The sequence below is a fragment of the Diuraphis noxia genome, unplaced genomic scaffold (assembly GCF_037042655.1).
Source record: "Diuraphis noxia isolate RWA-SAM2 unplaced genomic scaffold, SU_Dnox_SAM2 contig0005, whole genome shotgun sequence".
NCBI classification, from domain to species: domain Eukaryota; kingdom Metazoa; phylum Arthropoda; class Insecta; order Hemiptera; family Aphididae; genus Diuraphis; species Diuraphis noxia.
Genome location: NW_028301715.1, coordinates 27967686 through 27984001, shown reverse-complemented (window position 1 = coordinate 27984001; position 16316 = coordinate 27967686). Strand labels below are relative to the sequence as shown.

General features: G+C 33.6%; 1 protein-coding gene across 3 annotated transcripts in view; it reads right to left on the bottom strand.

The window, feature by feature from the left end:
* The window catches only part of slo (calcium-activated potassium channel slo), a 72431-nt gene extending 56530 nt beyond the window's left edge, over positions 1-15901 (bottom strand). Inside the window, exon 1 of one of the 3 annotated variants that reach the window (XM_089229328.1) lies at positions 14817-15901. In XM_089229328.1, the coding sequence (XP_089085454.1) occupies positions 14817-15161 (345 nt within the window). In that variant the 5' untranslated portion in view covers positions 15162-15901. The remainder of the gene's footprint in view (positions 1-14816) is intronic. The other 2 variants (XM_089229327.1, XM_089229329.1) reach the window with 2 other exon arrangements.
* Positions 15902-16316: the final 415 nt, after the last annotated feature.

Below are 16316 nucleotides of genomic sequence, written 5' to 3'. Positions count from 1 at the left end.
CTTTTTTTAAACAATTAATAAAAAAGTTAATTTTGTGTTTATACACAATTTTTCAAGCACGGCGAAACGGCTCACGGCGAAATGTCCTACCGGCAAAATGGCCACGGCAAAACGGCCACAGCTAAATGTCCCATTTCGCCGCCGTAATTATAAATAATACAATGAAATTTAAAATATGTCCACATCAGCCAAAATGTATAAACATATAACCTACTATATTATACCTAACCTACTATAGAGCCGTAGTCATCACAGTACTTAAATTTGCAGACATACTTGTATTTTTTTTTTAATGCTCGTAAGTGAAATTTATCAGATGCCAACATTAAAATTATATTACTAATAAAACCATTTTTTTTAAATTTTTTTTGGAGAGCCACGGCGCGTCATATCAGAAGCAGATCTCAAATATACCTACAAAGTAGTTGGAGACCTTTAAAGATAATAAGACAAGGACAAATGCTCACTTCACCCGAACACCCACCCGAATGACACGTCAGTATTCGACAGAGACATTATATAATACAAATCCGTTATTTTTCGTATTAGACGTATTTTCTATAGATATTTCGACGCGTCGAGTCGCGGTGCACGTGGGTGGCCGACAATTAGTCGTTGAGTGTTAAGATAGTATTGCAAACGCGAAATAGTGACTTGAAAATTAAATTAAAATATTTAATATCTGAAACCACAGCCTTCACGTATTCAAATCGTTAAACACCTGCACGTGTGTGTGTTCCAATAGACACGCTGTTATTGTTTTACAGAGTAATTGCGGCAATTCAAGATGCACAATATAAACCACAGTGACGTTCGAGCTCTATTATGGCTGGGTTATTGCGTATCGAATCATCTAATGTCAATCCGTTTTACTTGTGATTAGAGGTGAAATAAATGCCTATGTGATGGAATCAACTCGGGTCAGCCTACAAAATGACCCTAGATCATTATCGCTGTTCTTACCCTTTCGTTTACCGTCGAAATAAAATACAAATTATTTTCTAAATGCCCATTAGGTGAATGTTCTGTAGGGTAGACATTAGGAGGAAGGGCGTTGCCGGACGACCAACGTGCTGGTGATTTTCAACAAAAATGAATCTACATATATGTGACTAAATAATATCACATAATAATATGCTGGTCTGTTTGACCGAATATACGATTGTGGTCGTCAAGGTGACCTACAAAATATAATATTAATATGTAATAATATACTAATATTTATTAAAAATTATCAAGTGTCATAATTAAAAAACACAATATTTGTCACCAGCCTGCAGACATAAAAATACTTAATATTTAGATAACAAATACGATAATTACGGTTTACCATGAAAAAATATAAACAATTTAATGAAGACCATAAGGTATTATAAATAATAACAAATTAATAAATTATGATAATATTTTAAATAAGATATTTTTGTAACTATACACAAGACACTGTCCAAAAAAAATACAGTTTTGGCACACATTTATCATGATAATATAATGGTTAGATTTCGAAACAAATTGAAGTTTCGAATTTGTTGACATACTACGAAAGATAATTTATTATACAATCTATTTCTTTATAAACGCCTACCTTACCCACATAAAAGTAGCAAAATCTGAAACGGAAATCATTGAAATTAATGCACGTGAAACTTTCTAATCGAACTTGCCCTAGATACCTAATAGTGTATAAGAACTATTATTTTCTTCCAAAATAAACTTTGTCGAATATTTAACTAGATATAATGTATTTGCGATAAACCAAAACTACACATACTGAAACTAGAACGTTTGGTTATATACCTAGTGCTCAAGAGATTTTTTTATTACAGACGCTTCTTATGCTATTAATTCGTCTAAAAAGTTACAATTCTAAACGAAAAACTATCACGGTAAACGTTTTGGCCGAGTTCTTGTACCGAGGGATTCGTATTAAAATAGTATTTTGATTCTAGTTGAAATAAAATCAGGAATTTGAATTCTCAGGCGTAAAATTACCACTGACTGGGTCGAGTATCAAGATATTATGGTCAATGACTATTAGTCATTATGGCCGAAAATAGAAACGCACATAATAATATTATACGATCGTAGTAATAATCTAATAGAAGTGATGCACTTTTATATAGACAGAGCATACGCCAGTGGTGACTTGACCACGATAAAACGAAATGTTTTCCACCCGTGGCAAGACACGTCTTTTGCCATAATAACATTGTGTTTGTGTACAAACAAATCGGAGTGGGAAAATGAGGGTTAGGTAGAGGTACCTATCTACCTACCTACCTCTGTAACGATCCAATAAAACGCTCACCTGCGATGATAATATTATATGAAGGGCATCATTGACACGGAATAGTCATTTCTAACAACGCGATATTACGAGTTGCGTATACATATTATATACTTTACACGATGAGTGAGACGTTTTATGTCTGGAATGTTGCAGCGGTTGATTTGAATTTCGAGAAAGGTTTTTTTCTTATTCGCAAATATTTATCCTCCGTGAAATTACGAAAAAAAATGTATATATATAACCAGAGCATCGCCGGGGATCGTAACGTGTATATTATAGTGTCAATTCGGTATATAAACCTCGTGGCGGTTCGTGCATAAATAACCACCACACAATATTATTATTAGATTTGTTTACCTGGAAACGCACACCCACGCGGAATACGCGAACGGTTCGTAACAGTAGTTTATTGCGATATTAATTTATCAACGGGGTTACACCGAGTTCATTAAATAACGTGACTGAGAGTCATTTATGAAACTCAACAATGTTGCGTTTTCGACTGCATAATTCCGTAAAACCATAGTAGGTAATAATTTAATATTTCGACTTTGGTTATTAGTATTCAAATTATTTTGGTAGATTTCAGAGGCACCCGGAGTATAGGTGTTTTCTTCCGTGTTCCGTTATTCCTATTGAACCCTTACACGTGAAAAATAAACATAATATTTTATACTTCATACATCTTAGGTGTTGTGAAGCTAAATTGCTCATAATAATTGTTCACGATATTTTTATAATATTCTGCCAGTATTGTTTTAAAGTTTTGCGCAGGTAATTTTGGTCGGCTAAGAAATTCGTTTTTCCTATGTCTGGACAAACAAAATTAAGTTCTAAAGTAGATAAAAAGTATTCTTTTCGAGTGAAAAACCATAACTATATAATATTATCGTATTAAATATGAGCCGAGAAATGTAAGTAAATAAAAATATTATTTACTATGCCATGACGAAACGATGATGTACAGTGCACGTTTAATATAAATACTAGTAAGATTGAGAATACCATCTTGAATAAAAATAGGTTACAGAAAATATTTTTCATAAAGTAGGTACAAAGTAATATACATTTTGGTTGTTAAAATTCTTATAAAACAGTAATAATTGTCAGTTAAATATAGAACTGCCATACGGTACATAGCAGAGAAAACATAAACGATGATAATGATGACTCAAAATGATAATACGTAAACATGGGAGCCAAGAAAGTCACAAAAAGCTTCTCATAAAAGTTAAATCCTAAAAGTTGATATAGGTTGAAAGCATCAGAGTATTAAAATTTATTACAATGTACCTACAAAATAACGCGCATCTATAAAAATATATTTATTCAAATAATCGACGAGTTTTACCGGGTTTTGAATAGATTTGGTGGATTTCGAGTGGTAAAGTTTAATATTGTCACGACGAGTGCACGACCTAAGCACCATCAATATAATATTTTATTAAGAACAATACTATCAAAGATATTTTTTTCTTGTTTCCCAATCGTCCGAATTTTCGCGATGTTCAAAACCACGGAATATGACATCGTTATCAATCATCTTGAAGTCGGGGATATATGAGTATGCGGAGAGTGTTCTAGTGTAGTGTGTAGTGAAGGGCTTGGAATGAAAACCAATCACGTAGGTGCCTATAACAATATTTTATGATATTAATCAATTGGCACTCGATTGTTGGAGTATACGTACGCAATAGACAGGTTTAGGTCTAATGGTATAACCATGGCAGCAGGAAGGTACCTACCTCCTAACCATGGTACTATAATAGATAATGCACACGACCATCAGTCGTGGTTTGCCAATTCGAAATCGACCGATCAAGCGATTTTCAACGTTTGATTAATAGCCCCCAAATAACCACGACAAGAAAATTAATTATGATAATTCGTCATAATCAACGTCGACAGCGCTGTCAGATGTTTTTTTTTTCAATTAGTTTATTATAAATTATTACATTGTATATATATTATTATAAAAGATATAAGAAACGGTAATGCGATACCAAAAATATTATTATTCTGCGTGCGAGAAATGAATAAAATGTTATATAACTTTGAATGCTCGAAATAGGCGTCACTGTTTTATTATTAACTAAAATCAACCTTATTTTTTTAGCTGAAATATCTTCAACAGCCGCAAATGATACTAACATATGGACCCATTTTCACTAAAATATACATGAGCTTACATTATAGACCACCTTACGGCCAGTTATGTATAACTTTGTTAAAGTTTCACAACATATATTTTCATTAATATGTAAAAAAATGCATGCTATTTTATTCATTAAGAAGTTCAAAACTAGAACATTGCGGTACGTAATTTAAATTACAAGTTACTGCTCTTGCAATTTGTAACGCATTCAATATTTTGTTATGTATTACGTATGTTAGATTAGTTATATTTCAAATTAAATGCAAACTTTAGTTTAGTATCTATTATATCATTACATAGTGCATAGGTAATAAATATAAGGTAGGTTAATCTCATTTATCTACATTCATGGGAAATAACTAAAGCTAAAAAAGATATATATATATTGGTATTACATATAGTACGTTATATATTATTCACAGTATACACGAAGAAACCTTTTGCGCAATATTTGTTTTCTCTCTGAAATTTGCATTCTGTAGGACTCAGTAAATAATTTATAAGTCATTACGAAAAAATCAAACAATGTTAAAATAGCCACAGTTCAAACAACACAGATACTATTATTTACTTTAAGTTTGAAGGTATATCAATTCGTCTATGTATATATCAAATCAAACAACACAGCAATTGATTCGTGAACTCAAATTGGCAACTAAAACGTAAGAACTCGGGGTCAAAGAGAGAGAGAGAGAGAGAGAATGAGAAAAAACAAATAGCCATCTTATTAATATAGAATGGACAAAAACTTTTAGAAACAACACCATCTTTATTTCCTTATCCTTTTTCGTTCAAAAAGGTTTTGTATTTGAAAAAAAGAAAAGGCTATTTTCAGCTGAAAAAGGTACCGCCCGCTCAAATAGAAACATCCTTCGGTGTTCTGTGACCCGTCCCCTACCAATACAGCACTTCATTAAATCAAACTCTCAGCGTGCGTATAAGGGTATTATAGTTTTAAAACTTCCGTCTTTGTAAGTTATAAAATATAATAATGGACATTCCGTGTCGTCCGGTGATTTTGTTTTGTTTTGCGCATTATATTTACGTCTTGTCAGCGGGGGTGCGCGTGTGGTGGCGCCGGTGGTTATTTGTTTTCCGGCCGAGCACTCTTTAGTAACGATTACGCTTAGGGGTCGAAAAGGGTACTACCCAGCTCAAACAGAAAACGTGCAGAGAGGAGAAGATGTACAATTAAATTTGGTTTTTGATCTCCAAAAAAATTTGAAGAGCGTGGATTAATGCCTGCAGCGTTTATATAAGACTTCCGTACAATTTTGCAAGATGTAAAATTATAGTTTCATTAATTTTTTAGATATAAACAACATTCATGCATGTCTTATAGGGCATCTGTTTCATTTTTGATTAATTTGTCATGGATTATCACTTCGATGATAATGATTACGTTTAATATCAAAATATTTTCATGACAAGCTCATATTATGTTGATGCTAAGAATGTATTTTATTGGCGAAATGAAAAGAATTTTCGCGAAATATTTATTGAAATATGGTTTTTTGTGTAGCCATTATTATACTATGGACCTGAAACAAATTTGAATTTCCGGTCTACCTGTGCCCGGGACCTTTAAAATCCCAGTAACCACGACGTGTATGTATAGTGCAGAGAGGGGGTTCCTCGGTTGAACCAAATAAAAACCACCCAAAAAGACATTTAATCGATAAGCCCAGGCCTGGCGGGGATGAACGGATACGACCTTATTGTCGTTTTCTTACGCGGGCCACAAAAAAAAACAACGTATACACGCGTTTTACGCCATAAAAGGGTCACGACGACGTTCCACGGCGGTACGCCTATCTCTATTATCATATTATATTATATATTATTATACATAGTGTCGTCGTCGTTCAATTGACGGGCACCCCATGGAATTTGTTCTTTAACACAAAAACACGCACACAAACGAGAGCACATATACAGCTGCAGGTACGTAGTATAACATACACTAGAGTGCGACAATTTGCAAACCGGGGGAAAAAAATAAAAATAAACGTACGACGGGCACTCACGACTCGGCGGAGGCCGCTAAAAAACCGATCGATCGATTCGAGCGCGCGTGGGTGGTGCCTCGCCCCACCGAGCAAACTACCCCTCGTGACTAGAACAAGTGTAACCTACATTCAGAGTGCGCACACGCGCGCCCGCGCATCTGTGTTTATGTGTGAATGTATGTCATTGTGTGCATGTGTGTGTGTGCGGATTATGTAAAACCAAATGCGGTACTTAAACATGACAGCCTTCGAGCGCGCGTGTAACTTCCTCGAGACGTGTTCCCACTACCCCTATAAACCTTATCGCCTTCTTATAATCCTCTCCTCCTGTTCAGAGTCTTTTCATCCATGGCCAATCGATGTCGTTCGATTTGTATTTTTAATTTCTTCCCCTCGCCACCTACACCCCTATACTCCCAATCCTGTTGGTAAAACGGGACACTGGTAGAAAATACCCATCATCGTCAAATGATAGCAGACACGTTTTCGTCGGATTTATCACACACACGTTGCATTTTTTTTTTCTTCGCACGGTGCGTTTCATCAATTTAGAATATTTTATGGAAATACAGAAGACGCTCCCGTTATCGTATACATGTATATGTGTAATATATGTTATGTTTTTTCCTCGTCGTATTTTATACATATATATTTACATGTGTGTGTTTTTCCTCTACGTTCTCGCATATATTATTTGTTTCCGACACTCTCCTAGAAATAGCGATTTTACTCAATTTATATAAACATAATATATTGCACGTCATCCATGGTATTGCATTATAAATTATAGTATTGTTTTCTGTTTTTATTAAATTTAAATCTTTCAACGTGTTTTCCTTTTACATTTTATTAATGCGATGGAAAATTTGAATTTAAAACATTTGTAAATTTACAATTCTTGTTGCAGACTTGCAATATTCACTTAGGTATTAGTGTACGGAAATAGTAATGTTCCAAAGAAAGTCTATAAATAATATAATTTTTAACTGCTGTCAGAACTAAGGTACAAATCCCTCATTTCTACTTTTCAATACCTAAACTAAATATAATGCATCATCAATGATTACTGAATGTCGACATACTTTACCTATCGTTTCAATATTATTATTACCTTTTGATTAAAATCTATTAAGACCACAACTATTTACACTCAACGTTTTAAAGTGTACTTAAAATTTTACCAAGCACGTTTAATTTCAAAACAATATCTAAATAATAATAATTTCAATATCCTAAATGTTCATATGAATATGGTTACTTGAATAGTATTAAGAATTTTATTGGTGATTTTACAAATCTTATTCACAAACTTCGATGTATGGTGCACCAATTTACAAGTTGAAATCACCGTGTAACTTATTATAAAATATACTATAATAATTATTTATAATACTTGTATTGCAAATAAATAAATGATCTTCGATGATTTTGTATACATATATGAAGCATTTAAAATGTAATCAATTGTCGTTTTTAGTTCATATTTAAGTATTATACCTTACGAGATTCATAACACAAACAATAATATGAAAATAGCTCAAGTAAAAAATGAGGGAAATTAAATTTTGTATACAAGTTGATGAAATATTTTTTTATATACTTATAAAAGAGGGAAATAAAACGAATGTTAAATTTAGCGCATAATAAATAGTACGATATATTTTGAGCAAAACGGGGACAATAACATTAAATAATTAAATATATTTGATAACCAAGCGTTTATAATATAAAATGTTATACGATAGAAAGGAAATTAATTTATTATTGTTTACACATGCATTGATATTTTTAAGAATACAATATTATAATATACATATTGCAAAAAGTAATGATTTTTTAGGTCACAATTACACACATTAAATATAACCATAACGACATGATAATCCTACAATACTTCTTATTCGATTTTGTAACTTAATATCTTTCACATGATGGGTAATAAATCGAACTTTGCGGAGTATAGAAATTCGACTTTACAAAACCTACATTTCAATTAATCAACGGAATCTTACGAACGATTCAGACAGATGTCTGGTCTCAAGGTACATATGACTATGTGAGGGTGGTAAGTAAAAAAAAATCACAAACGACTATCACGATTTAATGATGAAGTCGAAATCGTATTATAAGTGTTGCGTGATGGTTGAAAGCGCATCATCACGGCGCGGCGTGTTATAAATTACTCTTGAATGAGTCAGAAGTCTTACATACGCCACTTAAGTGTCTTTTAAAAAATACTCTAGATGATGACGACAATCCGGGGTTATAATAATCAAACCGTTTGTTCGCGAACAACGGGTACCTGTACGAGTTACATTTAAATGTACGCAGAGCTTTTCCCTACAACGGCTGCCAAACAAACGGTTGTGACGAATACAAACTCGAAATCCGTTTCAAGTTTTTTTTTTCATTCAAGAGGTCATCTGTTGTGGTCTGTCTCATCGATCGTACAAACTACAAACCCGTCAAACTGTGTCGCTGCCGGCTTTTCATACTATCCCTAAATTGGAAAATATATTTTGTCCCATTTATTTTCCAGATAACAGAAAACGATTCGCACTACTCCCCGAGGTAATGACTTTGTAAAACCAAAACGACGCATATTGTTCTGATTAAGCAGCCTGCGTTTTCTACATAAACACTATACGATATTTATATTAATACCCGGGCTGAGGGATTTAGTTCCAATCACAGATCAAATCTTATATAAACTAAGTATCAAGTAAAAAAAAAAAAATGACATTATGAAATATATAATGATGAACACCTATTTATAATAATAAATAGGTACAATGTAGTTTTGTAGGTATATATTATTATATTATTTTTCAAATTATAGTGTTTTATCGTATTTTAAGATGAAATTTGTTTTTTTACACTATCACACGATAAAAAACATTTCAAAAAAAAAAAAAAATAAGAAAACGAAATCTTTACATCGGTATTTTGGCCTATTTTATATGTATATATCTATTTTTCGGTTAATAATTAACCGTAGCCAAATTATTTATTGTTTCACCCATTCAGTGTGTAATATAAAAACCTTATTTAAATAAAAGTTCATGTTTACGATACAGTCTACAATTATGATTTATAAATTGATAACCATTAGCTCTGCTGTACTAAAAAATAAAAAAATACAAATAGAGTTTTATCATTCTGTGCACGATAGATGTTTCGCAGTTGCCAAGTTACGATTGTAGGTTGTTATTTTGGTATACAGACAACAAAAATAAATATTCAATATTCAATCGACCGTTCATGACAACTTTATTCATATATATATTATATCCAAAGTTAATTAATCATCTGTTAATGGTTATTCAATATTGTATTGTGTCGAGGTCGAATCTAATAAAACGTTAATATAATATTTACCCAAGATAGTATGACATGAAGTCGTGAAATATTAGATTTCCACGCATAATTATACATCAACATAATACGGAATCATTTTAAACCAAAATATTCTTAATATAATGCTTGTAAAATAATATATTAACCAAAGAATAAAATGAGACTTATTATTGAGAACTATTGGGTTGTTCTAAATTTATTATTATTACTTATCATTCTAATTTATTATTGAAAGTTTGTAAAAATTACCTCTTTTTTAGAAGCAAAATTTTTAAATTAATATTATATGAAACGTGGTTAATGATTAACAATTATATTTTCCCTGATTTCTAATAACTTAATTAATTTAATTTTTTCTTTAATAATATCATTTAAGTAGGTTTTTTTTAAAAAAAAAAAAGAATATTTTTATTATTATTTTGATATGGATTCTTGAATTATATTTATTAATAATGAAGATTGATTGTATAGTATTTATAATTTAACTATTTTGTTTTCTGGCAAATATACCTAGCTAGAATGACTGAAAAGTTTTACGAAAAAACGAATTAACTCCCTTGTCAGCGTGTGTGATAGTAAAAACTTTTGTTAATACTTTGTTACATTATAACATTTTCCTGTTAGTAAGAACTAAGAAGTATTTGCAATCATTATTTATGTTTTATAGGTTATGGCAATATAAATGCATCATTAAAATATTTGAATATTATGTATTGTATAGAATACTTATTTAACTTCATCAAGTTCGTGTATTCAAATAATAAACTGCAATATTTTATTAAAGTTTCAACATTTGTACGGTTAACAAATAAATTATATCTTGTAAAGTTGTAACTAATTTAAAAACAATAAAAAATAAGTAAAATGTTCATTTAAAATATTTTATAACATATATATTATGTATTATATATTATATTAATGTTTACTGAATATACCTAGCTAAAATTAAAAGAAACTAATCTAAAAATAGAATCACAGCATGAAAAATGTCTAAGCACCTTGAATTTTGGATATGCGCCGAGAACTTTATAATTATTGTTTTTAATCCAGCATCAACCATAAGATTAATTTTCTTCGATTGAAAACTTTTAAAATCATCTTCATGCAGAACATTATAATATTGTAAGCGTTTCGATTCATATCAATATATTATATAATCTAATGGTTATTAATTATTATGTTATGCTCTATATAAATATAATACGACGCCAACATTCGAATGTCAAACGTGAACATTATTGCGAGCTATCTGCACGTTATAAAAGGATACTCACACTGTAGTAGTTGATAAAGCATTGATTAAATACCAACTTAGACCTTTAACAATTATTATTTAATATCTATAGTAAATTATATGGAAAAATACAATAGAATAATAATTACGATGATAATATCCTTCTAGTATAGCGAGCAAATGATAATAATATTATACGCGTAATGATGTTAGCACATTATAAACCACAATAATTGCGGTCTACGGACATGTTTTATGGTATCTTGCCGAGTCGGTATAGGTATTGTATTAATGTGTCTGTTATTACGCGATAATAGTCGCGTATAATAATAGATCTTGATTTATTTCCAGTCATAAAGTACGTGGGTAGTTCAACGAGAATGAAGTTTGAATAATCCCGCGCAGTACACCATTTTCGCAAACATAATAATTACTCACGTTTAGCTTGTTGAAACGTATCGGATACAATTTGAAATTAAACGACCGTATACCTAGGTAAATGTGTACACTGTACAGGTAGGTATATGAATATTAATGCGTAGAACTTGTACTATAGTAGCGAACCGTTAATTAATCGAACCTCTCATAAAACATTAATAGGTACCGGAATGGTGTTTTGAACTGTTCATTATCATTCCACTGAACGACCATAAGCGATATCCTACATGACGTATTGTATAGTGCGAATAAATGCGATGTAGGTTGAACAAAATTGTTCGTTTTAAATGCATTTTATTTAAAAAAAAAAAAGCTAATCGATAAGCGTCCACCATTCAGAAAATTACATGTTATTCAAATCGAACCTTCTATTTTTCGTCACACCTTTTATTTTGATTGAACCGTAAAAAACAGTTATCCATTCACCGAAAGCACACAAAAAAAACTCATAAATTCAAATCAACGGTTGTGAAAAATATAATATATAAAACACGGTATCAATATCATGGTACCGGTACCGCATCATCGAAAAAAAAACATATATTATTATTATCATCCATCCAGTTATTGACTAATTATTTATCAACACCTAACGCCATTCAAAAACATAATATATTATATTATATTATGTTTGTGAATAGGGGGTAGGGATGTAAAATCAATAATGACTATCAACATACATTTTGTTTTGAAATAATAAGACTTGGATTATTTGCAACTACTATTTTTTTATATTTTACCTCCAATGAGTTTAGAAAACTTTATTTGAAAAATTATGTTTTACACCTCATAATATTTTATACTAGATAAAAGTTATCACTCTATTTTACTTTGTACACATGTCTTTTATATAAGACAAACGCATAATTTATTTGAGAGTAGAATAATTAACGTAGTAAAATGTCATTAGTAGATTTTTTTATAAAGTATTTAGGAATCCATGTGACTATAATTATTATATATGTCTTATGTATGGATTTTACAATCACTATAATAATATCGAAATTATTTATAAACGTTAAATTAAGCATTTTAAGAATTTGGAGTTTAATCATCGTTAACTGTAAACTTTTGAAGTCGTAAAACAAATGAAGTAAATTATTGTCATTTTCAAATACTGATTAAACACATCCGTACTTTACCCGTATTATATAACACACCCGTTTGTCATCGAATTAATAATGTATCGAATAAGTTACCTTCTGATTGTTAAGCGATTAAAAATCATAAGTTTGTTAAAATCCTTAACTTAAATCACCATTATTACCAACTACAGTATAATTAAAATTATTTTTCTAAAAGTTTTATAATTCAAGTTTTTTATTTATATTACTATACATTATTCGTTTTAAAGTCAACACTAGTATTGTGTTATCATGTACGAACTTCAAATGTGAATTATTATCATGAATTGTGATTTTTATTTAGTCTAATAGCGTTTTGATTATCAAACTACACAATACAAAACCAGTCACCTACTTTTAACAGTTTGAAAAGTTGAAAATATGTTATCTGTTGTGTTGTGTATTATCCTTTATAAAGATAAATACAATTAAAAGTTTTAACTGTCTTAAAATACAAACACTATACATTTAATCTTTAGCCATAGTTATTTTATGTGTGTGTGTGAGTATGTGTTCGAGTAACGTTATGCAGTTGTAATCAGAACTCAACTTTTGTTCTCATTCTCGGAACTGAAACTTTTATAAGCGGCTACTTATACATTTCATAGAAAAAATAAATCAGTTAAAAAAATCACGGTAACCGATACGGAATTACTTTGAAAACGTTAGTCGAGATATCTGCACGCGATGTTATTGTATTTAAATTTACAGTAGTGGGTTATATAGTAGGTAGTTGTCTCGTCAAACAAAATATGATATGTATATATTATAATAATGTGTATTTTGATGGCATTAATAATTTGTCGGTACCGTATGTCTATTATATATCACCAAATAATTTACAACATAGTAATGTATAATTTCATCAAACACACACACACACACACACACACACACACACACACACACACACACACACACACACACACACACACACACACAATACTTTGCATACTCATGACAAACGGTGTATTATATTATTGTAATATTGTTATTATTTAATCGAGTTTTATTATGCTTTTACGCTTTCGCGATACGTACGACACCGTTCTGTCACAATTACCGTCACCTGGTACAGACTGTCACCGAGCTTTTTATTCAAATATAAAAAACATTGTCCCGTCATACGCCATTTTTCCCAAGTCACAATAATGGGAACCATTTTAATATCCAAACACGTTCAGTCAATTATTACGGGTCATGGCCGTTAAAAAATGGATTGTGTATTGAAATGGATGAGGGTTACTGACTGTAAATGATTGTGTGTTATAAACGTATGATCGACATGTAACCTGAGAAAATCCAGTTTTCTCGTGTGCGAACTGGCCAAATGTTCAACTCACAATCTGTAAACGTGTGTGATTGTAGTCGGCCGAGAATTGTCTGCAGAATGTTTGAGAAGGTGGGAGGGGGGGTTATCACGATTGTGGCGTTAGCAGAGATGGTGATGAACATAACTTTTATACGCAATAAAATAGAGCTTTCATTTTAACTTCTGACTTACGATTTACAATATTATTTGTCAAACATACGAAGGACGTAATTATTGCATCCCTCGGAATTGTATTGAACGTTTTACAAGCAAACCATACTCGGCAACACAATATATTTTGGCACATTGACATGTCCACCAATAAAATAATAACTGATATTACAATACTTATATTTTCTAATATTTTTCCCTAGCAAAGTACAATACGGCGGTGCTGAAGAGATACTGGCAGAGTGAAATAATAGTATCTACGTTATTCAATTATACGCGTAATATAATATTATAGCAATGGTAACAATAATAATAGCACAACAATAACGACGACATCACTGCGGCACGTGGTTTTTCTCCCAGAACATGATTTGCGCGGTGGTCAATCCCTCGCCACAACCACTGTAAGAACCCTTTCCACACAACCACAAGAACAGTACAACATTAGTCATACTTACATATATATTTTATTAAGTACAAGGTACAACATCGTGATAACCATTCATATATCATATTATTTATAGTAGTATAGTACCTAATACCTTTATAAAATCAAAGTTACTTTACCAAATTAAATTTATGTGTAGGTACACAGTAAGGTTTTAGGTTGCAGGTGTGCAACTATACAAGGGATACAGCGAAATATTAGATGGTATAGGTACATAGTAACAATTATAACTATACCATGACGAATGATGATAATATGATATATGTAATGAATCTTACCAATATCCGCCCGGTAGTGGTCTGTCCGGATATCAGTTCGCCCGCCCAGTCTTTGGCCTCTGTCATGAACGTTCCCTCGAACTCCTGTTTGCCCTGTCGCTTCGGTTCCTTCTTGGGCTCGCTGTTCGGGCAACCGGGCGCCGCGAGCTCGGCGGGCTGCTTGCGCGTGAACAGGAACGCGAAGAACCGCCATAGCAGCACAATCAGCAGTCCGGCGAGAAACGTGAACACGCTGGACAGCAGGAAGCACCACCACTTGCGGTCCTGCAGGCACTCGGTCTTCGGCGGCATCGTCGTCGCCTGCACCGGGCATAGCTGCGCGCAGCATTGCCTTTCCGGAAGCATTGTACCTCGCCGGGGTCGTCCGATCCGGAAACATCAAATACCACGATGTGGCCAACGTCTCGTCGTCGCCGCGTACCACACGAGTGGTATCCGGCCGGCACGCGCGCTGTTACCTCGCGGCCATGGCCAGTCGGTGGTTCCGGTGTTGTTGGTGGTGCGGGTGTTGCCCCTACCGCGACTTGGTCAGCGGGCCGTGGCCGGCCACGCGACTGGACGCGTGCCGTGCGTGTCAATGAGCGCTGTCCGCTGTATAGTGACCGATCGTTGCAGTGCAGACCTGATTCGATTACGGTGACTCGCGACGAAACAAAAACTTTCGCTGCAGGTGACGTCGTATAATATATTATTGTTATGTTCTCACGCAGTAAGCACTACGACGAACTTTTAAATTACTAAATTTGCGCGTGCACGTCCTTGATATATATAGAAATTGCGTACGTAACGGATAATACTATATAATATGGTATTATACGCGTGTTTCAAAGTTAGTTTGTGTGTGTGTAATTTTTTTTTTAAAATTTTTTCTCCTTATAATAAATGATATCGTGCCGATATTATTATCGTAGTGTCCGGCATCGAGCGGGCGGATGGTCACAACTCGCACAAGCACACACACACATCACACACACGCCACACACACGCACACACACACGCACGCACACACGGTGTATTATGCGCACGACACCGTCGATGGGTAACGAGCGACTGCCGCGGATCGGCTGCTTGTCCCCGGAACTTGCATGTATAAAAGCCTCCGGCCGCCCGCCTACCGACAACCATCGCACGCCGTCCCGCCGCCGCCACCGCAGCGCGCGCGCGCGCGCGTAAGAAAACCGACAACCGTGTGACGGCGGCGGCGCGCGCGCGGGTCGCTTTTGTGTGTGCAGTCACACGGGCCGCGCGCCGCCGGGATCAATACTGACCTCTAATACCGGACCGGCGCGCTCGCTCACTCGCTGCTCGCTGTCTCGCCCGCCCCTTATATGCCGGCGGTGGCGTCGGCTATACGGGCCCTTGATGGGGCGACGACAGCCGTGGCCGCGGCGTTTGCGCTACGCGTTTGCCTATACCCACGTATTATGCGTATCTTTCCCATTTTTTTCTTCACACACCCAATCTACACCAAAACATCCACCGACAGACACCACCCTCTGA